Source organism: Cricetulus griseus, chromosome 7 (assembly GCF_003668045.3).
Source record: "Cricetulus griseus strain 17A/GY chromosome 7, alternate assembly CriGri-PICRH-1.0, whole genome shotgun sequence".
NCBI lineage: Eukaryota > Metazoa > Chordata > Mammalia > Rodentia > Cricetidae > Cricetulus > Cricetulus griseus.
The window spans coordinates 49,829,038-49,856,833 of record NC_048600.1 but is presented as its reverse complement, the minus strand read 5'-3'; the positions used below and the strand labels follow the sequence as shown (position 1 = coordinate 49,856,833).

The 27,796-nt window shown below is 38.6% G+C and overlaps 1 protein-coding gene across 9 annotated transcripts; it reads left to right on the top strand.

The window, feature by feature from the left end:
* The first annotated feature begins 2,087 nt into the window (after positions 1-2,087).
* Spdl1 (spindle apparatus coiled-coil protein 1) lies at positions 2,088-24,422 on the top strand. Of its 9 annotated transcripts, none has more exons than XM_027425218.1 (13): positions 2,088-2,160; positions 3,759-3,933; positions 8,731-8,907; positions 10,701-10,898; positions 11,407-11,556; positions 11,647-11,745; positions 11,828-11,938; positions 13,114-13,254; positions 14,487-14,596; positions 15,095-15,282; positions 18,297-18,338; positions 20,878-21,214; positions 23,766-24,422. In XM_027425218.1, the coding sequence occupies exons 2-13, from the start codon at positions 3,778-3,780 to the stop codon at positions 23,911-23,913; spliced, it is 1,857 nt and encodes a 618-aa protein (XP_027281019.1). In that variant the 5' UTR covers positions 2,088-2,160; positions 3,759-3,777; the 3' UTR covers positions 23,914-24,422. The 9 variants fall into 9 exon arrangements, with proteins under 9 accessions (XP_027281019.1, XP_027281017.1, XP_027281015.1 ...); XM_027425216.2 differs by having other exon boundaries at positions 2,088-2,244; positions 3,762-3,933; XM_027425214.2 differs by having other exon boundaries at positions 2,088-2,244.
* The last annotated feature ends 3,374 nt before the right edge of the window (positions 24,423-27,796 follow it).

The window sequence follows — 27,796 nt, the reverse complement described above, 5'->3', positions numbered from 1 at the left end:
GCCTCTGCCTCCTGAGCGCTAGGGTCAAAGGCATGCATCACCACCTCCCAGCTAGATGGTACATTTTATCACACCCTTCCACTCTCCACCTCACCGTGGTCACTTAATCCTTCCTGTAAGAGATGATATATGATTTACCATCTCTTGAAACAAATGAGAAAAAGGAGAGTTCATAAAGATTTTAGTTACCAGTTGCAACTAGTCATGACTGTCTAAGGCTAGAGGTTATCTTCCTGACTCCCAAGTCAAGGAATTTGAAAATAATAGAGGAAATAGAATTTGCTTCATTTCATCAAGAACTCAGTGATGCCTATATTTGTTTGAAGGATCAGTGTTGCTTATCTTAAAACTCAGCTTGATCCTTTAAAGCCTAGTCTAGTTCCATCAGAAATACAGGTCTACACGTGAATATGAAGGCAGGAAGTCGAGGGGTATGGCACATCAAGATATTAAAACTTAATGGAGGCAATCCACTCTGCCAAACACAGGAAAGGGGAAGGGAGAATATCAACTACTGGACCATTCAGGGTGCTGTGGTACAGTTCATATTTGGCCAGCATATAAAAAAAAATCACTGGTGATCTTCTCAAGAGATTATTCACTGTACTTGTCTAAGACCAGACAGCAGTTGATGGGAATACCAAATTAATAAAGAAACTAATCCCAGTGTAGTCATTTGGGTTTTTCCCCTCTTTTTTTTTTTTGGCTCTTTGCAGGAGGGGGGGCTGCCACCCAGTTCCCAAATAAATACACATGGATGGTTATTCTTTATGGATGTCTGGACTTAGCTAATTTCTAGCTAGATTTTCTTAAATTATCCTGTCTTCCATTTGCCTCTGGGCTTTTACCTATTTCTGTGTATTTTTCTTTTCTTTCCTTCTTAGTCCATGTCTGGTTGTGTAGCTGGGTGGCTGGCCCCTGCTTTTCTCACACGTTAATTGCCTCTTCCCAGATTTTTCTTCCTATTTATTTTGTCTGCCTGCTAGTCCTGGCCTAACCTTTCTCCTGCTTTGCTTTTTGGCTGTTCAGCTCTTTATTGGACCAATGGGGTGTTTTAGACAGGTGAAGTAACACAGCTTCACAGCTAAACAAAAAATAACAAATAAACAAACATAACACATCTTTAGCTAATATTCTACAGCATCCCAGAGCTTGGGAGGCAGAAGCAATTGGATTTCCATGAGTTCAAGGCCAGCCTGGTCTGCAGGGAAAGTTCCAGGATTGCCAGAAGTACATGGAAACCCTGTCTCAAAAATCATCATCATAGTAATAAATAGAAATTGAATCGTGAAAAACCTTTTTCTGACATTTTGTTATATAAAGAAAAACGAAATGGGGTTGTGGTTGACTGGAGTCAGGGAAATTCTGATTAAATTTTGCAATGGGAGTTATTTCAGCACCTTCATCTACTGATGGGGAGGATTCAACATAGTAAAACATGAGACAGAGCCAGGTCCTTAGATAAACAAGTAATGATGCCATGTACCAGGTACTAGAACTTCCCAGATTTCCAAGTGCTTGAATTTTTAAAGAATAAGCTATTCCCAAGACATTTCTATTTAAACACGAATGCACCCCAGCTGTCCTGCAGAACAGCTGGCATTCGTTTGAACAGCAGTTCTATTACTCTGACAGGTCACATTTCTTTGGGGGAGGCTTTGATTTCCTCTGTGCACACTGAAGAATGCCTTGGACTTGGCAAGATGGTTTGGGGGCCTAACGGGGAGGATTCACGTGGAATGTGGCACTGTCCTGGCACCGGGGAGGCAAAAAAAAAAACTTAGCTACCTGAGGTGCCAGCACGCTGGTCAGTGTGGGGCTGACAGTGTCACTGCTAAAGACGACAACAAATAAATAAATAAGTAAACAAGCAAATAAATAGGTTAAAAATAAAACAAAATCTCAGAAACACAATCCACTTAAAAACAAACGCTCAGAAAAAACATCTCACAGAAAAACCAGGCAGCAGAAAAACCTGTCTACGGCGCGCCGCACGCACTTGCGCAGTCGCTGCAAGTCGCTCCTCTAAGTCTCGGAGGCGCGGATTGGACGAGACATCTCGTGAGAAATGCGAGCTCTCGCGGGAACAGTATTCAAATAAACCCGGGTCCTTGTTTAGCCGTGGTTCAGCTGAGAACAGGACTGTTTTTCTGTACTGAGGTACACATCCTGTCACGTATCCGGGCGGCCGGTGCTTTCTGGACAGGCCTCTGGTTGCAGCAGCCTGCAGGCTTGAGGAGGGAGGTAAGGGCTAGCGGCGGGAGGGGAGAACCGGGCGGCCGCAGGCGGAACGCCTGTTCTCTCGGAACCTGAATTCTCAGGAGCCGCCTTCCGGGTCGGTGTAGTCTTTGGCCGGACCGACCGCTTAGCTGCCCTCCCAGCTGCTGAAAAATACGGGTGTTGGGTGGCTTTCGTAAGTTCGGTGGCCTTGAGTCTGAGTTCTCCGGTACCATAACCCCTAGCCAGTGATGCAGCCCGAATTAACTGCTGCAAAAATGTAACACACGCACAATGGATTCTTGCTGTAGCATCTCATTTTTACAATGATTATAGAGTTTGCAATGGTAACATTTTGGGTGTATCGGGTTAAATGGTTTCCACTGTGCTTACTTTTAAAGAGGTTGCCCCAGAAAGTTTAAAACCCCATTTGGCTCGCATGGTATTTCTGTTGGCACCTAGTCTGCCTTCATGTGTTACTAGTAATGCTTAGAATTCAGGTAGCTCATCCACAGAGCTCCCGGTTACTTTAATGTCTTATGCACGTTGTGGTTTTCGAGAGGTTGGACTGAAAAGTGGATGGAACACTGGGCTTTGGAGCGCCACTTTGATTTTTTTTTTTTTTTCGAGACAGGGTTTATCTGTGTAGCTTTGGAGCCTATCCTGGCACTCACTCTAGAGACCAGGCTGGCCTTGAACTCACAGAGATCCGCCTGCCTCTGCCTCCCGAGTGCTGGGATTAAAGGCGTGCACCACCAACACCCGGCTCCACTTTGATTTTTATGTCATTTACTCACACCCTTGTATCACCTGCCATTCTCTCTCAAATCTGTCCCAGTCAGGATTTCGGCTCACTTCTACTAGAACAGCCCTTGGGCCAGTGATCTGCATTAATTGAAATCCAGTGGGCAGTTTCAAAAGTTCTCACCTCATTTGACTTAGCACCCTTTGCTATGATTTCCTGTTCTCACATCCTTTGCTTATTGGCTCCCAGAACATTATATGCTCTTGGCTTCCCATTTACTTCACAATCATACCTGAGAATACTTTGTGGCCTTCCTTCATAACAGCATTCAATTTTGAGTCTTGTGAGAAATTGTGGTTATCTTCTAGTGATAAGAAATCTTTCAGAGCTGTGGTGGTGAACACCTTTAATCCCAGTACTCTGGAAGCAGAGGCAGGTGGATCTCTTGAGTTCAAGGCCAGCCTGGTCTACAGAGCGAGTTCCAAGACAGCCAGGGCGACACAAAGAGAAACCCTGTCTCAAACCTTCCCAACCTCCAAAAAGGAGGGAAAAAAAGAAAGGAAGGAAGAAAGAATCATACTGACTTTTTCTTCACTATTTCTGTAGTGTTCAGCCATTTTTCAATGCCTACTTTGCTATTGTTGATTAGAAGCATAGCCTTGCAAATCAGCAACAAAAATCTAATATCCTTTGGATTTATATGACAGTAGTATTGACTGTATGTTTCTTCTCTTGCTCTGATATCTCTACATTTAGTTCCAAGTTCAGCTCAAGTAGTTGCATTTTCTCTTTCCAGTAGACTGAAATCAGAAACCATGGAGGCAGATATCACAGATCTTCGAAGCAAGCTCAAAGAGTGTGAAAACGAAAGATTGAAAGCTGCACAGTATGGCTTACAGCTATTGGAGAGGCAAACAGAGTTGCAGAATCAATTGGATAAATGTCATGAAGAAATGATGACCATGACTGAGGTAGGATTCCAAATACCTGTCTACAAGGATATGGTTAGGGAATGAGAATGAAGTAAATGTGTTTCCAGTGTTCTTTCCAACAGTGTGCTCTGGGTTTGACTAGTCAAATAATGCTTGTTCCCTTTGCTACATTTACTGCCAGGTTTTGTTCAGTCTACGCTCTATTTACGTGACCTCACTTCTTTTATAGTTTTAAACATGCTCCATGGCATCTCACAAGCCTTTAGTTCTCCCTGAAGGCTAAATTAGTGTATTCAAGTACCTGCCATTAATGGACGTCTCAAGCTTGACACAGAAAGAACAGCTCATTCCCTGTCTGCTAACTGAATGGTTTCTTGCTTCAGTAAATGGATTGATATTCATCCAGTTGCTTGAGCCTGAAGTATGGAAGTCCCACGTTTTATCAGTCAACAAATCTAAGGACTCAACTACATCTTAGGGTTTCTATTACTGTGATGAAGGACCATGACCAAAAATAGCTTAGGGAGGAAAGGGTTGATTTCAAGTCAGTCAGCAGAGCTAACACTGTGTAATGTAAAGTTGTTCAAATTTGCTCTTGATTCTCTGGGGTGCTGCTTGTCTCAGTCTGCAAACTGCATGAAAGAAAATTTTGTCTTCTCTTATTCACTGATGCACCCTTGTTGCCTTGCACACAAATATTTTTATTTTTGGTTGTGAGCCTAGCCTTTAACAGCTGAACCTTCTCTCCAGCCCCACAAATATTTTTAAAATGACTAAATCAGTATAATACTAAATACTTGATATTTTAAATTTGAATCTCAGAAGTTTAAATATAACAGGTAAAAATCACTAATGGCAGTTGTCAGTTTTACAAGTACTGCACTGTTTTTCGATATGGACTCAATGTCAAATAATAAAACAAAGATCACAAACCTCAGATTGGAAATATGTTACACAGTTGTTTTGAAAATAGCTCACCAAATTTAGGTTTCCTTTAATATAGAAGAGCTTGGGGGGTGGGAGATGGGACAGTGGGAATGACATAAATAATTCCAACCAGTTTTCTTAATTGAATTTTATTTATCGTTGTTTTGTTTCATTTTAATGATTTCATTTATTCTTTGAAATTTTTATACAATATATTTTGATCATGTTTTTTTTTTTTTCTCATGGAGTTCGATTTGTGTTGGTTGACTATTCCTGGGTATGGGTTTTGTCCTAGAATGTGGTTGATAGAACCAGTGTCACTCCACTGAAGAAACTGATTTCCCTTCTCCCAGCAGCTATCAGTTGCAAACAGCTTCTTGGATGGGGTGGGACTTTTGTGTCCTCTTCCCTTCCTCTGTGGTGGAATTTTGCCTGCAAAGAGTTTATGGAGGTCTTGTACATGCTGTTATAGTTTCTATGAGTTCATATGTGCATTTGCCCTGTTGTATCTGAAAGTGTTTCCTTGAGGTCATCTACTACCTCTGGCTCTTCAAGTTGCTCTTTCTCCTCATCTAAATGGATCTCTGAACCTTGAAGAAAGGGATGTGATATAAGACGACATCCTGTTTAGGGCTGAGCATTCCAAAGTCTTTTACCCCCTGCCCATTGCAAGTTTCTGTGTTAATTACCATTTACTGTAAGAAGCTTTTCTGATGAGAGTTGAATGAGACACTGAACTGTGGGTATGTTATTAGGAGTTGTTTTATTGCTGTGTTCATTTAGCAGAATAATAATTGTAGATTTTCCCCTAGGGCCCATGACCTATGTAGCCCCAGGTTCTTGTCCTCATTAACAGTGTCAAGTATGGGGTTCATCTCATAGAGGATGGGAGGGCTCAAATCCAGGTTTAAAAGATGGGTGATTATTCCCCTAACATGTAAGCAACTATTGAACCAGTAGACCTAAGTTGCAGGAAAGTCCTTAAATTGTGGCTCATGGGGTTCATAGCCCCCATGATTATTACTTTTCTCCTCTGGTGTTGTATGTAGCACTTTTAAACACTATGAACACTAGCTAGTAAGATGAAGCTTCTAGCTGAGCACCAGCTTGGTTATTCTTTAGTAATAGGGTCTTAGGGCAAGCTGTGGAGGGCAACCAATAGCATTGGTAATATCCTGTAATGCTGGGGGGCAGGGCATATGTGGGACCCCATTGGCCAACAACTTAAAAATAATGTAACCCATTCCTGTTGTTGGGTTTACTTGGTAGTATGTGATGTCTGATTTGGGTATTACACCTGCCCCCAATTAAATGGTAACACTATTTAAACTCCTTTTATAGATGCATACATTTCAGGATGCTTTTACAGTAATTTCTTTTGGAAGTCTTTCAGTGTTGTCCCTCCCCATAGTCCCTTCTATATCCTGCCTTGTCTTACTTTAAAAAACAAACAAAAAACAAAAACATTTAGAATTACAATATCTTTTTTAACCTTAGCATGTTTTCATTTTGTAATTATTTTGTTAATCATTTTTTTTAGTAACACCACTCTGAAAGTAAAGGTTAATTCAGTATTTCTCCTTTTCATCCATTCCATTGTTTTTTCAAAGCATGATATAAGGAAGAGCATTTCATTATCAAACAGTAGTGGTTACTAGGAATGCTTGAGTGCTAGTAAAACATCCTTGCTTTGTTTTTCTTTCAATAAGGATTGATATACCATCATGCTGTGGTTTTTTTTTTTTTTTAATCCTTTCTTGATAGTGAACTGAAGCAATTGCTATACCTCCAGCATGGACATTAACATATTCCCCCCCACACACACACACATCTGTAGTTGTACTTTCAACAGTACAGTTGCCCATAAGTATACATGGACAATTCCATATATAAATAATTTATAAAGCTGAAATGGTTGTGACCTGCCTGGGACAGGAATCACCGTCCAGAATACATGAAACAGATGATGCTCCTTTCAACGTCTTGTAAGGTCATTAGTCTTTGTAACACTATGTCATCATGCCTTACACTGGCCACACCTCATCTTGTCATGTGGGTATTATACTGTCTAGGATCACAAGAACAGTAAGATTTTGAGAGAAAAAAATGACACATAACTTTTCAAATTGCTCTTTTTATTATTGGTTTTACCATTATTTTTTTTTCTGTGTCAAATTTAAAATTTTGTCAGGATAAATACTGCATGGATGAATGTGTGCATGGTATCTGTAGGGTTTGGTACTGTTTGAGGATCCACATGTCGTGCTGGGGTTCTGGAACATAACTCCTGCAGATAAGATGCAAATGACATTTGATGCTGTGCTGGAATTCGGATGCTTAGCACAATATGATTGTTGAATCACAGCATCTGGCATCCATGAGCATTTCCTACTGCTACTTTGAACATCTGTTCATACATCAGTTCCCTTAGAAAGCCTCCTCTTCAAAGTTCTTCCATGTTCTACTATGCAACATCCTTTGCCATCTGGACATCCTGCACTGCCTCTTTAGTCATGGTGATATATGCTCTCATAAAACATCCCATAGATAATTTCATAGTGTTACTCAGTTGTTGAAAAAATAAGGGTTATGTTACTCAGAATTATGGTGCATACTTGAAAAGAATTCTTAGCTGTCATGGAGTCTCTGTTGGGCACTTGGACTAAAGAATATGGCACATGCATATTCCTTGAAGGCGTAAACTTGAGAGGTTGTCTTTGAATCACCTCATAACTCCTTGGGATTCTTTGCATAATATTAAGTAGAATTAAATGTCTCCTTGGTCCTCCATATGGTGTTTGGCAGGATCTAGTTCTTAAAACTATAGCCCACCCTTGTCCTCAGTACCTATCACTGTGACTGACAATTTTTAAGTGTGTGTCTCTTCTAGACTAATCTTGAGGTAGGTGCTATGTTTTTTGTATTGCTGGGTTTGTTACCTGGCACATTTGCTAGATGTTTAAGTGTACATGGAATGGAATGGACAGTTGTTGGTAGGATGACTGTGTGTCTGTGAAGTGGTTAGTGTTTCTGGTCTTGTTACCAAAGATTCCTTTACTTTTTCTTGTTGTCTCAAGTATATTCTAATTTTGGAAAGATTCTGTTATTGTACTGTTTTACATAAAAGGTAACTTTCCTAATAATCAGTCAAATTCCTAGTTCTTGATGAGTTTGAGATTGACTTGCTTGCTATTATGATGGTTGATATTCAGCCAAGGGCAGGAATTTTTCAGGCAAGCCTTGTCACTCATCAGTATGGGCTCATTGGATGTGGAATCCAGAGAGTGCTTTCTCCATTACCATTTCCACAGCAGGCTTTCAGGGCACTGGAGACTGGAAAAGAGAAGCCAGTAATTCTCCAGGACCAGTGCCTTTCTTTCTTTCAGCTTGAGTGTCTTGAGGCCACTACAGCCTCCAAATACACCTTTTGGGCTTCATTAAGACTGATTAGCCAGGTTGGAAATCAGAGCTCATTTGGTGAAATGCTTACCTGAGTATGGTTCCCAGAACCCATGCTGAAAAAAAGCTGACATGATGGCACATGCTTATCAATTCCAGTGCAAGAGAGAGAGTCCCTGAGGCAATCCCACCTATTCTACTTGGCAGGCAAGTTCTAGGTCAGTGAGAGACTCAGTCCACAAAATAAAATGGACATCACCTGAGGAACAACAGCTGAGGTTGTTGTCTGGCCTACATTAACACATACATATATATGTGTGCTTCCCCACAAGAACATGCATGTAACCTTGCCCACACCTCAAAAAAGTAAAAGACTGATTAACTGTATTATTCCCTATTTGACAGGTAGTTATTATTTGGATAGCAGCAAATGAAACAAGTATGAACCAGTTTAAGATGCTAACTAATATCTAATGATTTAAGTTTTTATGCAATTAAATGTGTTTTTAGAATTATAACCAAGAGAAGTATGCCCTGCAAAGAGAAGTTGAGCTTAAGAGTCGGATGTTAGAAAGTTTGAGCTGTGAATGTGAAACTGTGAAACAACAACAGAAAATTCAGCTGGAGCAGTTAGAGATGCAGCTAAGCAGAAGCCACAGGCTGGAAGTGAATGACCTGACAAATAAGGTTTGGATCTGTGTATCAGAGCAAAATATCCTGTGTTTGTATAGAGATCTGTAAGTACTGGTTGGTTGGTGCAGGGTGTGTGGGGGACAGGGGGTTGCTTAAGTACTAGCTATGCAAAATGGCCCAAAATAAGTTTTGCTATCTTCACGTTTTGAGTGGAAATGCTGAGAAATAAGAGCTATTAAAGGAATTTGTATACATATTAGCCTTCTAATGACATGAAATTATTTATTATTTAAATTTGGTATCTGAATATTTGTATTTGTAATATTGGTGGCTAGTATGGTCACTTTGTAAGGTCACTAAATAGTTCTGTAGCAGTTCCTACAGTTAGTAATGTGTTGCTACTCTGCTTACGAACCAGTACTGTCTTGTGAGTTAATGTGCTTTAGAGGTGAAACTTCATAATGTATTTATGGAAGACCCAGTTCTCAAAAGAATTTTATGAAAGATGTAACCTTATCTCCATTATGACAGACAAGGATGCTGAGGGCTAGGCAAACTGAGGAGCTTGAACAAAATAAGAACTAGAAATTATCAGCTGCTGTTTGAATTGAGGCTATCTGACAGTAAACCCCAGTACTGAGTTTGTGTCCAGTATGTAAGGAATCTAGTGCCGTTGTAAACACAGAGTAGTTCAGTGAATGTCCATTCACTTTCAGAACCCCCAACTGCCCTGTGCCTTCAGTTTACCTCTAAGAAATCTAGGGCTCTGTTTATGCTTCTCTTCATATGCAGTTTGTTACCCTGATGTTTGTTTGCAGATCCTACTCTATGAAAACTTGATGAGATTGTTTAAAAGTCTGTTTTTCAATCTTTAGTATTTTGTATAGTGTCTTAATAATTTTCTAAGTCTGTTTCCACCTGTAATTTTTCATTAAACTACAACAAAATTTTCCATTTTGAATAATGATGTCGTTGAAATCATATCCAAGTAAATAATGCTTTTGTGTAATACAGAATTATCTTACCGGTGACTCTGACAGGTAGTAATCCTGTTTACAGCTATTCTGATTGAGACATGGATAACTGGAAATGATGTATTATTTTTCATTCCTGCATGGATTTGGCAGAAGCCCTAATTACCTAAGCAGATATGATAGAGGAAATAGTTTGGACTAGGTAAAGCAAACGTAATTATAAAGATGGCTTTTCTATAGAAGAAAATAACTTTTTTAAAAATGGTATTGCTGATATTCTCAAACCATTTGTTTTTAAATTCTCAAGGTTTACTCATCTTTTTCTTATTTCTCACATTTAATCTGTCGTTGAATTCCAAGGGTTGACCTATAAAATATCATGGTAGCTCTTATCTCTGTAGTCCAGACTATCATCACACTACTGTGGTCTTCTAACCAGGTTACCTGCCTGCATCATTGTTACCCCATGTCTCTTCTTAAGGGCTGGGGATGAGGACTGCTTCCTGTTCTTTACAGCTGCCTCATGGTTAGTTATACCTTCATTTGCTTCTAAGAAAACTAGATCTACTTGGATGACTAGTGTAGATTGTTCCTGAATTTCTAGAACAATATAGGCCACTGTTTAAAAGATGCTTAGTGGGTGGGGATGTAACTTGGTGAGAGATACTTGTAAACCCAAGTCCCTTTGTTCAGTTCCCAGCACTGCCGGTGGGGAGTGGGTGGGAGAGTTGCTTTGCTCATGTCACTCAGATCCAGTGAGTTTCTGTAGAGTAGCATCTGGAAAATCAGGTATAAACTCTAACTCCAGTTATCTGGAAGGAAATTCAAGGAACCTTGAAGGTTGTGAAACTTTCTTTCCTTTTTCTGATTTAGTTAGAAAAACTCAAAGTGGAATTAGATGAATCGAGGTTAAGTGAAAAGCAGCTGAAGCAGAAGCTGGATCACCAGAAGGACGTTCTTGCTCACAAATCGGAAGAGCTCCGTCTAATGACTGAGCAGCGCATGCTCAATAGCGTGTCTTCGGAGGTGCTGGCCCTACAGATTGAGCTAACTGAAATGGAAGGTGTGAAGGTAATTTATACCTCAGGTGTTTTCTCTAGAATAGCTCTGCCTGTTCTTGTAGTTTTTCTTAAGAAAAGTTTAAGGACTGAAATGGCTTTTGATGTAACCAAAAAGCACTCTGCAGAGTTTTCAGGTGGATTAATTCATTCATAAAAATAGTTTCTATTTTATGATTACTTAAGGCAGATTTTACATTATAGAACCTCTGGCTTTTATTCTAACATTATATTGGTCATAAAAGCCCAATACACAAGTGGAAATTAAAATGCATGTCAATATAGGTTTTTCATTTCAACTGTGGATAATTAAAACTTAAAATTCAAAGGAAAAAGGGGCAATTTCCAAAGTATTTTCATTGGCTCTCTGCTAAAAAATTCATTAATTACAAGCATTTTAAAATATACTTGGCAACCTCTGAATGGTTTTGTTTTACTGTGAGGTGGGAACCGATAGGATGCGTCTCCTGCTGTGTGAGCGATTATTCAGGAGAACTCTTGTCTGTATTCTTGTTGAATAGACTGCTCTCAAAGAAGAGGTGAATGAACTGCAGTACAAACAAGAGCAACTAGAGTGCTTCAATACTTCCTTAATGCACCAGGTAGACCGGCTTAAAGAAGAAAAAGAAGAGCGAGAGAAGGAAGCAGTGTCGTATTATAACGCCTTAGAGGTGTGGTGAGAATGTTTTCATGCTTACAGATGGTAACCAAGTGCCCTCTTGCTGATCTCCAACAGTGAAACTAATTTCTTCTCAATCTAGAAAGCTCGAATAGAAAATCAAGACCTTCAGGTGCAGTTGGACAACGCACTTCAGCAAGCCTCGGATCCCAGCAGTAAAGGAAACTCTCTGTTTGCAGAGGTACTTGCAAGTTTTCTCATGACCAAATTGACTAAGTTGGCCTTTCATCTATTACAAGAACAAGCACATTAATATTTTCCAGGTAGAGGATCGAAGGGTGGCTATGGAATGCCAGCTCAACTTGATGAAAGTCAAATATCAGTCACTGAAGAAGCAAAATGTGTTCACCAGAGATCAGATGAACAAGATGAAGGTATAAACTTATCATTGGTAAAGGCTTTAAATCTGCTTTGTCTTAGCAAATATATACAGGAAACAGTTTTCCTTCAGAAAGTACATAATGGAATCATTTGTAGAATTGCATGATTCTTTATTTTTAAAAGCTCACCTTGAGAAGGCAGCTGCAAATTCCTTTAGTGGTTATTCACTGACTCAACAGGTAGACAGTGAGTCTTCTTGTCCAGTTGGAATGAGAAATAGTTTTGTTTTTTTTTTTATTTTATTTTATTTTTTTGTGCGTACCCCGGTATGTTCTTGAGCTTTACACTGTTTCCTACTTCATCTAAACTTAGCTGTCTCACCAGCTCTCACACAAAGGCTTGTTTTTTTTTTTTTTCTATTGAAATCAGTACTACTCATGGCCCCTTATCCCTGCAGTCAAGTATAGACTGTCTGCATTGTAAGGTTCTTTTTATCTTCATTTCCTCATCGAAATCAAGTGAGAGGTAATGGAGAAGCTTGTAGCAGTGAGAAAGCAATAGTCCTAGCTAGCTGTATCAGTCCTTTGGATCTGACCCCTCCTCCCTTGTGCCCGGATGCTGCTAAGTTAATAATGGATTGCTGGAAAGGCTAACGAAATGAGGAACTTCAGTAATTAAATGTGGGAGTTAGATGAGCTATTTGAGATGGAGTACTAGTTTTCATGTGTAAATGGGAAGGTGATAGTCAGAACCTACCTCTTTAGAGTTGTCCTGGACTTAACATGTAGTGAAACACTTCTACATCTTTAATGTTAATTTCTGTGAGTAACGTAACAATTTCCCCACTTATTACAGTTATTTTCCCACTTAATACAATTAGAAAACCCCCAGTAGACCCATAGTGTTAATTCAAGTGATGAGTGGCAGGTGATGTTTAGCCAGGCTCGTGTCCCATCGGAATGGCATCTGCCAGACCTCAGCATGTAGTTTCATGTACATTTCAGATACATAAAAATTATGTTAGACTTCAGATACCATAAAAAGTAGTCAAAATAAGTACTTGAAAGTGATCCACAGCAAAACTTTTAATGCAAATGTTTTCAGATTTTGAGATGAAATAGACCTATTTATTTTCCAGGTTGAATCAGTGGAACAAAAAACAGGAATTATAGCAGAAATATGCTTACCAGGATCTTGATTTTGCTTTTGGGGGTGATTGTTTTTCTAGTTACAAATCTCCACATTGCTGAGGATGAGGGGATCTCAAACTGATTTTGAGCAGCAAGAACGGTTGTTTGCCATGTTGGAACAGAAGAATGGTGAAATAAAACACCTTTTAGGTGAAATTAAAAATCTGGAGAAATTTAAGGTATGTGTAACATCTTTTCAAAAATGCAGCCAAATTTTGAATTGAATTTCTCAATTTTACTATTTCTCTAGTTTATTATACAATTAGCTTCCAGTTTCAGTACAGGTTGATCCAGTGTTTAAATTTTTTTGAGATCATGGCAGTCTTACCTCAGTCTTGTATGTAGGATATGAAGTCAGTCCTGGCATCATTTGTTAAATCTGGCCCCCGTGAGATGCAGGTTTATTACATAACAAGTTTCTTTATGTGTAGGAACCTTTCAACATTTTCTGTGTATTGGATGAACTCTGTAGAGCATTACTACAGTATTTAAGTTACAGAGGTTTTGTAGTATATGTTTTTGTTTTTTTAGTTCCTCTAGTTTTTTTTATTCATAGTGTTCTGGTTGCTTTTACATGTTTGCTTTTCTCTTGTCTGATGCACACACAATGCGTGCAGGCACACACACACACCAGAAAGAACTATTTGGTGTTGCTTTGTAGGATTATATTATAAATTTTCAAAACTTTTAATTACCTTAGGGAACATTTGTATCTTTTCATTAAACTTCTAGTGAAAGATTCAGATTTATATAGGTAACAGATTTTGTAAATGTTAATGATCCCTTAAGCATTCTGTAGTGTAGCCATTAGTCTGTCATTAAATATTAAGTTTTGCTTTCCTCTCTTAGAAAACTGTTGAAAAAATGACAATTTTGTTAAATGTATAGTGTGTCATTGGCAGTGGTGTGCCTACATTAGCTGAGCACATAATTTGAAATCGGGAGAGTTGGGTTTTTGCATTCTCTAAAATAGTTTCCAAATTTTTAAGCAAATTTACCCCTTCCCCTAGAGAAACAAAAAGTTTTCTTTACTACTGGGGATGAGGGAATACAAAAAAATAACAACAAAGATTTCTTTATATTTTTCCATTTTATAGCTTTTCTTTGAAGTCCAGAATTGAACCAGCAGTCATTGCTTCTTCCATTCTAAAAGCTAGGAAAGGGAACTGTGGGACTGTTGTTGGAAGCCTTAGTTTCAGAATTAAACATGTTATTTTTATGCCCATGTCACATTGAGCCACTTTTCTTATTTGAAAAGAGAACTGCTTATTCTCTCTAGTTTGTGAATTAAGAGGGTGGTTCTTAGCTTGATGGCTGTATGCTAATGAGTTCCTGCTTAGTGGCTGCTGCTGTTACAGCAAATCTAATCTGTTGTCTGCTCTTTGTAATAAGAGTTTTTTGCTTTCTTTAGAACTTATATGAAAGTACGGAATCTAAGCCTTCCACATCAGCCAGCCTTTGTACTCTAGAAGACAACACCTATTATGCAGATTTACTTCAACTAAAACTTGATAAGTTAAAGTAAGTGTTTGGGATTGTGAATACAGAGATGAAGGGTTTTTGTTGCTTATAATAGTATTACTAACTGATTTTTTTGTTTGTTTTTAATTGTCAAAAAAACTCCAGAAGACAGTCAATAAAAATATCTTTGTGTAGCATGTGAGTTTTTATAAAATATGCATTTCTTTTGTGTTTAGCTTTTTGATTGATAAGTGAAAAGAACTCTTAAGTTTCTCCATCAGATTTCAAGAATAAATTTCATGTAATTCAAAACTTAAAGGAATATATGCATATGTGCATTTGGGAAAAATATTTTCTCCCTCTGTTTTCTTTAAAGAATCTGAAATTCTTGTGGGGTTTGTTAAGACTCACTTTAGTTGTTTATTGCTTCTTTTCGTTATTATTAAAAACTCAAGAGAAATGCCTTTTTAATACACAAGATCCATTCCACCATGCTTATATACCAATATACCATGTATTATTTAACTATCCTTTAGTTGTTCTTTTCTACAACTTTAGCAAAGAAAACGAAGACACAAAAGGCGAACTATCCATACAGAGAATGAAGGCATTATTTGAGAGCCAGCGGGCCCTGGATATTGAACGTAAACTGTTTGCAAATGAAAGACACCTCCAGCTTTCAGAAAGTGAAAATATCAAACTGAGAGCTAAGCTAGATGAATTAAAGCTGAAGTATGAACCTGAAGGTGTGTGTTTTGTAGGCTTTGTCTCTCAAATCGTGAGTAGCTCTGAGAAACGAAGACATGTTTAGTAGCTTTTTTACCAATGTCATTATAAACTAATGTGTAATCATATATCTGTAGTGAAGTTTAGCTGTCAAATGTGTAAGAAAATTAAGAGAACTGGTTACATGAACATAATAATGTTTTCTTGTAGGATATCTAAGTTCATCATCCTGAACAGCAAGAACTTGAGTTTCTCCTCTTGAAGATTGTAGTATCTCATGGTGTCCCAAAGAGTTTTGAAGTTATTTTGAGAAAGGGTCTCACTGGGCAGCCCAGGCTGATCACATACTCCAGACCTTCTTCACTTTGCCTCCTGAGTGGAATCATAAGATGCATGTGACTATGCAGAGCTCAAATAGTTTCATTTTGTTGAAGCAGCTAATACTGGGAGCTAGACCAGCTGAGTTTGTTTATAGAAGAACTAAGCAAGGCTTAGGTTCAAGCACCTCCCACCCCCCAATCTCTCTAATGAACCTCTGAAGGAGCATTCCAGGACTGATATAAGTACTGTGCATGTTAGGATTCAGGCTCATTAGTTGTTGTCTGTTACATTCCATTAACCACAAATTAGTCATGTGTCTTTGAAACCCACCACCAGAAGATGTAGGCTTGGTCTCAAGGGCTATCTATGTTTCCAATCCATATCAAAAGCTCTGTTTTTCTTCTGACACTAGTAATTGGACACATCTATAGGGTTCAAAGTGATGCTTCCACTCATGTATGTATTGTATGATGACCAAATCAAGATAATTGATATCCATTACTTTAGTAATATCTCAGAACTACTCATGTTTTTGTATCTTAAACTTTTACTCTTTCTTTATCCAGAGAAATCTCAAAATTCTTTTCCTCTATCAGAAATATACAGTATACTATCGTTAACTATAGTCATCGTGCTGTTAGAGCTTCCAGGTGAACGAGATCACATAGTGTTTATCTTTTAAACATGTGTTTGTTATTACTGTGAGTGTGTACTTGTGTGTGATGTGTGCTTACACACCACAGTGTGTATGGTGATCAGTCAGCAACATTGTAAAGTTGATTCTGTCTTTCTACCTCTGTATAGTTCCTGGAGCTTGAACTCAGGTTGTCACTCTCACAGGGCATGAGCCATTCCTTAGCCCCTGTTTTGCTCTTTTTAAAAAATCAGATTGTTTTTGAGGTATTTTGTTTCTGGGATTTAATTTTTTTTTTTTTTCTTGAGACAGGGTTTCTCTGTGGCTTTGGAGCCTGTCCTGGAACTAACTCTTGTAGACTAGGCTGGTCTCAAACTCACAGGGATCCACCTGCCTCTGCTGCCTCCCAAGTGCTGGAATTAAAAGCATGTGCCACCAATGCCTGGCAGGATTTAATAATCTTTTATAGATATTAATGTTTTACTAAGCATATAATTTGCCAGCTTTTCTTCTATTCTGTAGATACTTTTTCATTGTTGTTTCCTTTGTTGTTATAGAAGTTTTAGTTTGATAAGATCCAATTTTTTGCTTTTATTTATTTACTTCTTTATTTTTGCTTTTATTGCTTGTACTTTCTGAGGTCTTTGAAAGGTCCTCACTAGAACACTCATGAGCACTCATACTGTTTTATTCTAGTATTTTCATAGTTTCAGATATTACATTTAGTGATCTACTTTGAGCTGATTTCGTATCAGATGAGGTGTGTAGTACTTTGCCTGTAGTTACCAGTTTTCTTAGCACCATTAATTGAAGAAATCATCCTTTCCCCGTTGCATGTTTTGACTGTGAACATGAGAGCTATGTGTCAATGGCTTGGTTAATCTTTGGCTTTCTGTTCAGCTCCTTTATTGTCAGTGTTCCCTTTTTTCTGGTTTCCTTGGGGTCAGAAAAGATATTTATGGGAACTTAGTTTGGAATACCAACAAAACAAATGTTTTGTATGTTTTTGTACAGATTTTTTTTTTCCTAATGTGATCTTCATATGCAATAGAGAAGAATTCTACAGGTATTGGATAGAATGTTCTATAAGTTTCTGTTAGCTCCATTTGAATTCTAAATGTACTTTAAATCCAGAGTGTCTGCTGATTTTCTGTCATGGTATTTTTCCATTGCTGTAGGTGGGTATTACCATCCCCAGGTGTCACTTGTCCACTGTCTGTCTAATACAGAGAGATTTATTAATGTTGTGGGGTGAGTACGTGTGAGTGTTACAGACTTGGTTTTGGCTCCTTTATTATTCTTTAATCTCCTAGTCTCATAGTATTGATGGGAAGTTTATTTGATTTGACATAAATATCCCACTTTCTTCTGGTCTCCATGTGGACTACATTTTTCATATTAATTTTCAGCCTCTGCACATCCTTGCAGGTGAAATGAGTCTCACATCGGCAGCCTCCTCGGCTCTTGTTTTTGGAAATCCCTTCAGCTACTCTGTCTTTTAATTAGATAATGTAATCCATCTGCATCCAGTAATTACTGATCCTTAAGAACTGGATGCTGCCTTGTTACTGGTTGTTTCCATGTAGGCCTTTTCTTCCTTTATTTCTCTCCTATGGTCTTCATCACTGAGAGGTATTTCTCAGTCAGTATGTTTGTTTCCATGCTTTAGATCTTAACTTTTTCATTTATAATTACCGCAATCTTATAAAGAGTGTCCTATATTTAAAACAAGTTATATTGAATTGAAGTGTGACATTTTTAAATACAAAGGCAAGAAATAAAACCCTTCTCTTAGCTCCATCTCCATTTCTCTCCTTGCTTTGAGTTTTGACGTCAAAATCCAAGCCTTTTTTTATATTTCTTATTCCTTAACGACTGATTATAATTGTTCCTTTGTTAGTGTTGTTTTTGTGTCTTCCTGCTGATAGGAGTCATGTGACTATCATGTCTGAATATTTATATTTTCTCTGATCATTGCAGGATTTAAAACTCCAGATGCCCCCCCCCAAGATTTATTTAATTCTCTGTGTTTTGTCTCCATGTATGTCTGTACACCATGTGTATGCCTGGTGCCCTCAGATGTCAGAAAAGGACAAAACAGCCTGCCTGTCTTTAGACTCGGTAATTCTTGACTCTGATCAGTTCTGCTGTTATACTTAATTTTTCATTTACTGTTATTTTTTTACTTACATTTTTCATTTTCTGCATCTGCTTTGTGCGTTTGAAATTCTGTTTTTTCTTTAAATGATTGTTTTAAATTCTTTGTCTATCAAACTATCCACATGCATGTCTTTAAGTTCTGTCATTGGCACCTTGCTTTGCTTTGCCATTTTTAAGGCTCTTCCTTGGCTTTCTCAGTTCCTAAATACATCTCTGGATTGATGAAATATGTGTTTGTTATCATATTCCTTGCTGTCTGTGTTTACCTGTGACTATTTCATTGTGTGGGGTTGTTTTTCTCAGCAGACCAACTTCTTACATTCTACCTCAACATTTAGGAGGTCACCCTCAGCACAAGTTAGTTGTCAGTTTTGTGATAGCTCTGTGGCTGGCACAGTATCCACCTGGGTGGACCCATGGACAGTCTCTAAGGAGGCATCCAGGACATGTGGGAGAGCCAGGCCCACACTCAAGTCCAGAGGCCATGAGGTCTGAGTCTCCAGCAGTACGGGGCCTATACATAGTCTGTCTGAAATGTTTGGCAGGGATGAAGGGCCACTGCATGATCTGGATATTAATTCCTATTTTCCCATTTCTTTCTATTCTTTGCTGGCTGGGGGTGGATTAGCCCCCTGGTAGTCTCCCTTTTGGACCCATGCAAGAATGAAACTCCACATAGGGAATCAGGGTGATGGGAAAGTCAAGTGTCCCCCTTTAAGTCTTTCAGCACAGCCACTGAATTCTGCACATGATGCCCTAGCAGCTTCGTGAAAGGAGATCACAGTCACACAGGCTTGGTTTTCAGAGCTCTGTGAGTGCATGGTTATTCAAATTCTGGAAGGATAATGGATGAAATACAGATTCTACCATCTTCCACCATTCATCTTGGATTTATTTATTTAGATTGATTTATTTAATTTTGAGACAGACTCTCACTATATAGTCCTGGCTAGCCCAGAACTCATTGTATAGACCCAGATTGGTTTTGAATTCATGGAATCCTACCACTGATGCCTGCTGAGTGCTGGGGTTAAAGGTGTGCACCATCATCCCTGACCCAGGAATTCTGTTCTGAAGAAAAAACATTTTGATGCAAGAAATACAATATGTCTGAGTACTCAGAAAATAGCCTACCCATACAGTCTCCTCAGCTGATACTACAGTGGATTTTATTGTGTTTAAATTGAAAAATAGAAAGTCAGTATTAAGAAATCTATGAATGTTGTGGTTCTGACCCTATCTCCTACTCAAAAGGTTGTGTTAGCTTGTTTTAGTTGAAGGATTCTTGACCAGGTTTCCTTTCTTTGAGAGATCAACCCTGTGAACTATAGTAGCTCTCACCACTAGGGGGAGACTGTTGACAATAGGAAGACTTAACAGTTATTAAAAGACTTCTTTGTGCTTTTTTTCTCTTCTGTGATTCTAATAGGCTCCCCTGATTAAGAATGTCCACTATGAATTTCAAAGGTCTGCCAACCCAGCAAAGACACAGGGTTGGAGGTCTGGGTGATTCAGAGGAGCAGTCAAAAGAAGGGGGGCATACTAACGTAAAAGCAGAAGTGTTGAACAGGAACCCCTTTCTTTGCTGTAGTACCTCAGACCTCCAATATTTTGAGTTTGAAAATGAAAGGGCATTTGGGGTGGCAGTGGGAGAAAGACATTAGAGCAACTAATTGGGTGGCTGTGTGGAACCCACATAGGGGCTCAGTAGGCCATGAGGATAGGGGCGCTGTGGCAGCTGTGTGAGGCAGGCTGTGGTTGGGAGAGGGAGGACATCCATCATAGAAGTGGCCAGGTTCTGAATACATTTTATAGATGAGTAGTAGGCATACATTACCAATATTCAGAGATCAGCTGTCTTTTTCATTCCATCCCTACAAGACAGTACTTAGTGAAGCAGTCTTGAAGATAGTGAAGTGCAGAGAAATTACTACACAATGTCTCCTGGCTGCAGTGTGGGACTTGAACCAGAACTCCTGGACTCTGATACTACTGCTTTACCTGCCAGAAATCTCAGTAGAGTTTCCTGCTCTCACCAGCACAGCTGCTCGTTCCTAGAGCTGTATGTATTACAGAATTTCCAACGAAAAAGTAATAGATGGTTACAAGATAGAGTTGATGGTGCATGGAACTCAGTGAGGATAAAGCCTGGAGTCTTCCTGGAACACAGAAACAAAAACAGTGAAGAGTATCTATCAAGAGAAAGGGGTAAAAGACAGTACAAGAAAGTAAAAGTGAAGCTGACTAGGAGAATGAAGGGGGCTAGCAGGAGGGTTGAGAAGAACGGGAGATACTTGTGCATGTGTGGGGAGCCCAACATGCAATAAATGTATGCGTACATGAAAATTTAAAAGTATTGAAAAACGGTACAATAATTTAAAATATTTATATTTTATCAGAGTACCAAAAAAGGAATGAATTTATATGTAACTCAGTATCCTCAGGTGTGTGTTTGCTTTTATTCACTGAACATATATTTTAATAATTCTTTTTTTCTTAGAGAGAATGGAAGTACCAGTACTCAAAAAGAGACGTGAGGTGCTGCCATTGGATATAGCCACCCCAGGAGAAACAGCTGCTATTGATGCTACTAGGGAAGAAGTTTCTAGATTGCCACTTCAGACAGAGGAGAAAGAATCCTGCCTTAATAGTTTAAATGTTAATGCTGGACAGTGGCAACAGCCAGCCTCTTCAACCATTCATCCAGCCAGCCTCTCTCCTTGCAAGAGCCCACCTCTAGATACACAGCCTAAGAAGAAATGTGTAAAGCTTGTGGATAGTCCAGTCAGTGCTGATGCCTTACGTGAACAAAGTGGAAACACCCCCAGATCTCCCAGGTCAGTGTGTCCTTCCACCTGACTGCCAGCAGCCTTTTCCATGTTTCCCCTCTTGCTGCCTGAACTGTGCCATGCTGCTTTATCTGTTTTCCTGGCAGTTTGAGCTGTCTTCGTTTGATTCTTTTCAGTGCGTCAGGAAGTCGAAGGTGACTTCAGGAGGAAAGGGCAGTGAGTAGCTAGTGATGCTAGACATGAAACCTAGTCCATAAAACCAAAGCCATACGGCACAGCATACCTCATGTATTCTAGGTAGAATACATGTACTGTTGTTTTCTCTCAAGAGTTCAAGAGTCACCATGAAAGAAAAACTTAACTCCTCAAAAGGCTTTTCAGTCTAAGACATTGAGACAAATTTTTGGGTAAGAAGAGGTAAAAGGTTTTATGGTTTTTTGATTTTTATACTAAGTCTTCAGAAATAGGGTTTGATGCCTGCTTGACATTTTTAAATATCAAAGCTAATTTAGTTTCATTTTTATTCCAAAACTTCAAAGCTTCCAGTTTCTGTGTAATTGAGTTTGTGACTAAATGAGAAAGTATCAGGTGGTGTATTAGCACACTAAGGGCTCTGTCCTTCAAGAAAGTAAAGCTAATGGAGATAAGAAGACTGAAGAGTGAATGGGACCTAGGCAACTTGACTGAAGGTTCTGGATCTATACAGGAGGATCAAGTGTAGGACAGTAGCTGTTGTGGAACTGACCTAGATATCAGCAACAGGCATGGGTGAAGGATGCATGCTGTATGTACACAGTGGAACTTTGTCAGCCACAGAGGCAACAGAGCTGCATTATTTGGAGGTTGATGAATGCAAATGGAGACAAACATACTAAACTAGTTGGCCAATCTCAGTGCATGTTTCTCCCATTTGTGGCTCCCAGATTTTATATGTACACAAAACATGCGTGTACATGTGACATGAAAATAGAAGCAAAGTCATCTTTGGGGACTAATGGGGGGAAGGGACAGGCATAGGAAAGATAGGCTAGAACACATGTGTCCACACACTTGTACAAAAAGTTTTAAAAAGTGATAAAAGAAAGCTAAGGAGCCCAATAGGTTTAAGGAGATGGATGAGGTCTGCATGCAGTGCAGTGATAAGCCTATTTAAAATAATACCCTACACATTTAAAATTCAGCTTGTTGGTGGGCATTTGCACCCTGAGATGAGCTCTCTGGGAACTGCTAGTGCTACATGAACTAAAGAGTGGGTGCAGAATCAGATGTTTAACTGAGACAGCAAGACACAGCACACCCCATACCAAAGGGCTTCCTAGTATGCTTCCTGTGATTTTAAGTTTTCAGTGCTACTAAATGAAGTATGCACCAAGAAAAAAAAAAGAAAAAACCATCAACTGCTACTGTAGTATCATTCTGTTGAATTTTTAAAAATACTGTTTAAATCTATATGACACATGAAATATACACTTGATATTCTAGCATATACACCTCATCTTGTCTCAAGCAGTTCTGGAAGGGGTTCAGCTGGTGATGCCTGCTGTATGTGAAGCTTGTGTTTGACAGTGTGTCTCTAGGTGGTTTCTAGATGGCCACTGCTCCTTGCTGTCTTGTTGTCCTTTTTTCTGCCCTTTGTTGCTTAAGAAACGTTACATAAAAGCATGTCGTTAATGGACTCAAATTGCATATTGGAAATTTTTTGTCTGTTTAAAACAACACACACATACACACACAAGAGAATACCACAGAGCATTTGTTCTTAAGTGTGTAAGTAATTATTTTCAACCTCATGTATTCTCTGCATGTTTAACTTCAACACAGTTTGAGGTTAACTTTGTCACAGTAAGGATGGGCTTTGTGAGAACTCAAATACTGCACTTACATTCTTTACTTAATGAATGTGCTTCCATTGGGAATTTTTTTGTTGTGTTTTTCGAGACAGAGTTTCTCTGTGTAACCCTGGCTGTCCTGGAATTCATTCAGTTGACCAGGCTGGCCTTGAGCTTCCAGAGATCCGCCTGCCTCTGCCTCCCAAGTGCTGGGATTAAAGGTGTGTGTCACCATGCCTGACAAGAATTTTTATGTAAACCTCTTCTGCACTATGTTTACTATTTGCCTAATGGAAACTTAGTTTGAAGGCTTTTTTGGTGTGTTTGCTTGCTTCTGTTTTCTTGTCTGAGACAGACATCTGCTTGGGTAGCCTGGGGTTCCATGTTATTTTGTCTTGTGCTTTTTTTTTAGCATTTTGTATGTGGCCTCCACCTTAAAATATGGCTTTATTGTTCAGAATTTTGTATTCTGTGTTCTTATGATGTATATCTCCTTTTACCTAGTATTTTAACTCAGTCATTGCTTGACCTTTTATTAGATTTAAAGATTATTAAACGTTTTAAAAAATTTAGCCTACTGCTATAAAAATTCCTTTTAGGGCAGTCATTAATATTCATAATGGAGTCTACTATACATAATGGAGTCTACTATAGTTTTTGTCCTTTGTACATAAAATAGCACTCCCCCTTTTGGAGGCCCACTCTTCTAGGCATTTACTTCTTTTTCTTAAGTATACTTAAATTCAGAATATATGTTTTAATGCTTGTAGGTTAACTGCAGAATCAAGGCTTCCAACAGAAGTGAAGGAAAGCAAAGAAACTACAAGCAAATTGGAAAAAGGAGCTTGTAAGAAATCACACCCAATCATGTATGTGTCATCAAAGTCAACACCGGAGACACAGTGCCCACAGCAGTAGTAAGGCTTACTGAAGACCTCCCATGTGTGTAGGACACCCTTGTGGAGCATTTGCATAAGCCAGTGCTAAGACCTGGTGTGCTTATACCTCTGACCAAAAATTCAGATGTGGCTGTGATTCTGACCCAGAGGTTCTATAAGTGGTGGCCCTTTACAAACTATGAATCATAGTGAACAAACCATTCTTAGAGGAAATGTTATAATTTAAGTGTATTTGCTGCACTGGGTCTGGATTTTGAAAGTTATGTGATAAATAATGTACCTTAAGAACTAAAAATTGGACTCTAGAACACTGAACTTGTTAGTCATATTTTCCTGTGTACATTTCTATGAATAAATAAAATTTCATTTTCCCTGTCTTGTAAAAATAGTGAATATCGCTTAAAAATATATATTATTACAAAATGTTCTAAAGGCTTAAAGCACCTGTATTAATTCATATATAATTTAGATTTTCATGGCTCATACTAAATTTTGAAATTTAAAATAAAATTGCAGTAATTTCTCCCATTTGTATTTTCTTAATTCTACAGAAACAATAGGATGTTAATGGAAGAGAATGGAAAGAAAAATGAGCTTCAAGGATTCTTTATTTTTTGGAGCGGGGATGTTTTCAAAACAAGGTTTCTCTGTGTAGCTTTGGAGTCTGTCCTGGAACTCGCTTTGTAGACCAGTCTAGCCTCGAATTCTCAGAGATCCACCTGCCTCTGCCTCTGAAGTGCTGGGATTAAAGATGTGTCATCTTTAATGTGGCCACCGCCTGGCCCAGGATTTTTATTTTCTGTTAACATAATTGTACATATATTTTTACTTATCTTTTATGTAATTTTACTTATTAATAATTACAGCAAAAGATACTTGATCTTAAACTTACCAAGCATATTTTTTTTAATTTAAGTGATTATAGATTTGTTGATAACTTAATTCCATGCATAATTTTGTATAGGTAGGCGAATTAAGCCTCTTCAGAAAACTAACAGGGTATATATATATAGACAGAGAAGAGAATATTTCATCTCAGAAATTAGCTCACAGTCTGTAAGTGTAAATACACAGTGGGAATTGGCAAGCTTGAAAAGAGATAACAGACAGTTGGCCCAGGGTCCCACTTTTGATCTTTATGTTCTGTTGGCATCCCATTTTATTTAGTATTTTAATTTGTCTTCTTTAGGCCTTTTTTCAGCCTTAAAGATATTTACCATGTATTTAAAAATTTTAAGCCTTGTCAGAAATGACATCCATGTCCTCCAAGTCAGTCCCAGAGACCTAGTACCCATGTAGATTGCTCACTGGATTGGGAGGATCACCTACAGCAGGCAGTCTGCTTTACTTTCCATCCCAAAACACGAATACTTGTCCATGTGCTTGGGCACATTGAGTAGGCATAAAATAAAGACAATGGGAACCTATCTCAAATAAGTCTATTAAAATATGACAGGTAAAGCAAATTGCCTTTTGCATCCAAACATATCAGATAATAAACTTGCTTGTTTTAATTTGCAAAAAGCATACTTTAGAATAGTCATGTTCAGTATCTCTCACAATAGTGAAGTATTTAAAGGCACTAGGGGATAAGTAACAAATTTCAACCTGAGGATAGTATTAAACTAGAGTCCATGTTTAAATGCATGTTAGAGAAATGTGCATCAGTTTCTTCCAACATTGTCTTAGCTTGGTGTCTATTGCTACAATAGAACACCATAAGCAAAAGCAACATGGGGAGGAGAGGGTTTATTTCAGCTTATAGTTCCACACTACAGTCCATCATTGACTGTTGCTGTAGGGCAGGAACTCATGCAGGGCAAGACTTGGAATCAGGAGCCAACAAGCCACGAAGGAGTGCTGTCTATTGGCTTGTTCCTCTGACGACTTCAGCCTGCTTTCTTTCAGCACTCTGGGGTGGCACCACATATAGTGAACTGGTATATCAATCAAGAAAGAGCACTATGGGCCAATCTGTAGGGCCATTTTCTCTACTGAGATTCCTTCTTCCCAAATGACTGACTTGTGTCAACTGGACATAAAACCAGCCAGCACACAAACATCTTATTTGAACATCTTCAAAAACAAAACAGAAGCACTCAGTCTACCATTAAGTAGTTAAGAATCGACAGTTGTAGCACCAGAATTCATTATGATTAGCTTTCATGCAAATCCTATGTGCCAGGCACTCTCTGCATTACTACATTTAACTGGACATACCTGCCAACTAGGTGTGATAGCCCCATGTTGGAGATAAAAATTGACCAAGACTGTAAAAGCTTGCTTGTCTAAGGTCTTAATTGTTAACAGTGAAAAAGATTAAACTACAATGAAATGGAGTGTATATATATATATATGAAAAATATATTTATGAAAAAATATATAAAAGCCTAATGGGAACCCATTCATTTATAAGTTTTAAGTATTTAACACATCAATATATTAGTATATTTGTGATCATTATATTAATGTTAATTGATAAAGAGTGTTAGCATGTTTTATAGATTTAAAAGCTTTTAATGGAATAGGTTCTCATTAGGCTTTTATGTGCATCCTTGGTTTGGATTAATCTTCCTCATCTCCAGAGTACTGCCATCCTTGTTTAAAGATCTCCAGTCCTAATGATCATAGCCTGTACCTCTGACCTGTTTCAGCCGCCCATCCTATGTAAAGACAGTTAAAAGAGCCAAATTAATAGTGGAAAGCACAAAAGAGGGATTTAGTCAATTGTGGCCCCATTGAAAAGAGACAAAAAAATCTGGGGATCCTCTCTGTGGTGGTTTGAATGAGAATGGCCCTCATAAGCTCATAGATTTGAATACTTGGTCAACAGGGAGTGGCACAGTTTGAAAGGAGTTAAGAGGTGTGGCCGTGTTGGAAGTGTGTCACGGGGGATGAGCTTTGAGGTTCCAAAAGCCCAAGGCATGTCACATGGCTCTTCCTGTTGCCTGCAGATCCAGATGTAGTACTCTGAGCTGCTTCTCCAGCACCATGTTTGCCTGCAAGCTGCCATGCTCCTTACCATGATGATAATGGTCTAAACTTCCTTAATGTTTCTACCTCACCTCCCCCAGGCTCCTGTCTAGTTTCCTCGCCTCTATAAGCACTCTAAATTAAACACCCTAAGAAGTCAAAGCTACAATCTGTATACAGGGAAAAGCATTCCATCATCTAGGTTTCCTCATTCAGGGTAGTATTGCCCCTTTTCATCCATTTTCCTGCAAACTTCACAGTTCAGGTTTTCTTTACCTCTGAGTATAGTGTTACTGTATTTATGTACCACAATTTCATCTACTGATCCATCCATCTAGAACCATTTCTTAGCAATGTGACCAGAGCGGCATGGACATGGATGTACAAGTATCTCTGTAGTGGGATATAGAATTCTTTGGGTACATATCAAGGAATGTTCTATTATTAGCTTTTTAAGAAACCCACACACTGATTTTTATAGGGCTGCACCAGTTTACAGTCCCAACAGCCAATAGGAGCTCCCCTTTCCCCATGACCTTACTGGCATCCATTGCCATTTGTTCTCTTGATAATAGATATTGTGTGAGCTGGAATCTCAGAGTTTTAATTTACATTTCCCTGGTAGCTACAGATTTTAAACACTTGTTAGAATATTTCTTGGCCATTGTATTTCTTCTGAGTACTGTTAAGTTCCTTTGACCATTTTTTTTACTGGGTTGTTTGTTTTCCTGGTGTTTAGTTTCTTGGGTTCTTTGTATATTCTGGATTATTAATTAATTAATTAATTAATATTAATCCCCCATTGAAGGCATAGCTGGCAACAATCTTACTCCATTACATAGGCTGTCACTTAAGTTAATTAATTTTCCTTTGCTGTACAGAAGCTTTTAGTTTCATGGGGTCCCTTGTACCAGTTTCTGGCCTCAGTT

What these genes read in the sequence shown, in the direction of transcription:
- Spdl1 (XM_035447917.1), top strand. Translation starts at nt 2,469, where the DNA reads ATGCAGCCCGAATTAACTGCTGCAAAAAT. An exon ending in AAATGATGACCATGACTGAG is followed by an intron (nt 3,934 to 8,730) that starts GTAGGATTCCAA and finishes ATGTGTTTTTAG; the next exon opens with AATTATAACCAAGAGAAGTA. An exon ending in CCTGCCTGTCTTTAGACTCG is followed by an intron (nt 18,339 to 20,877) that starts GTAATTCTTGAC and finishes TTTTTTTCTTAG; the next exon opens with AGAGAATGGAAGTACCAGTA.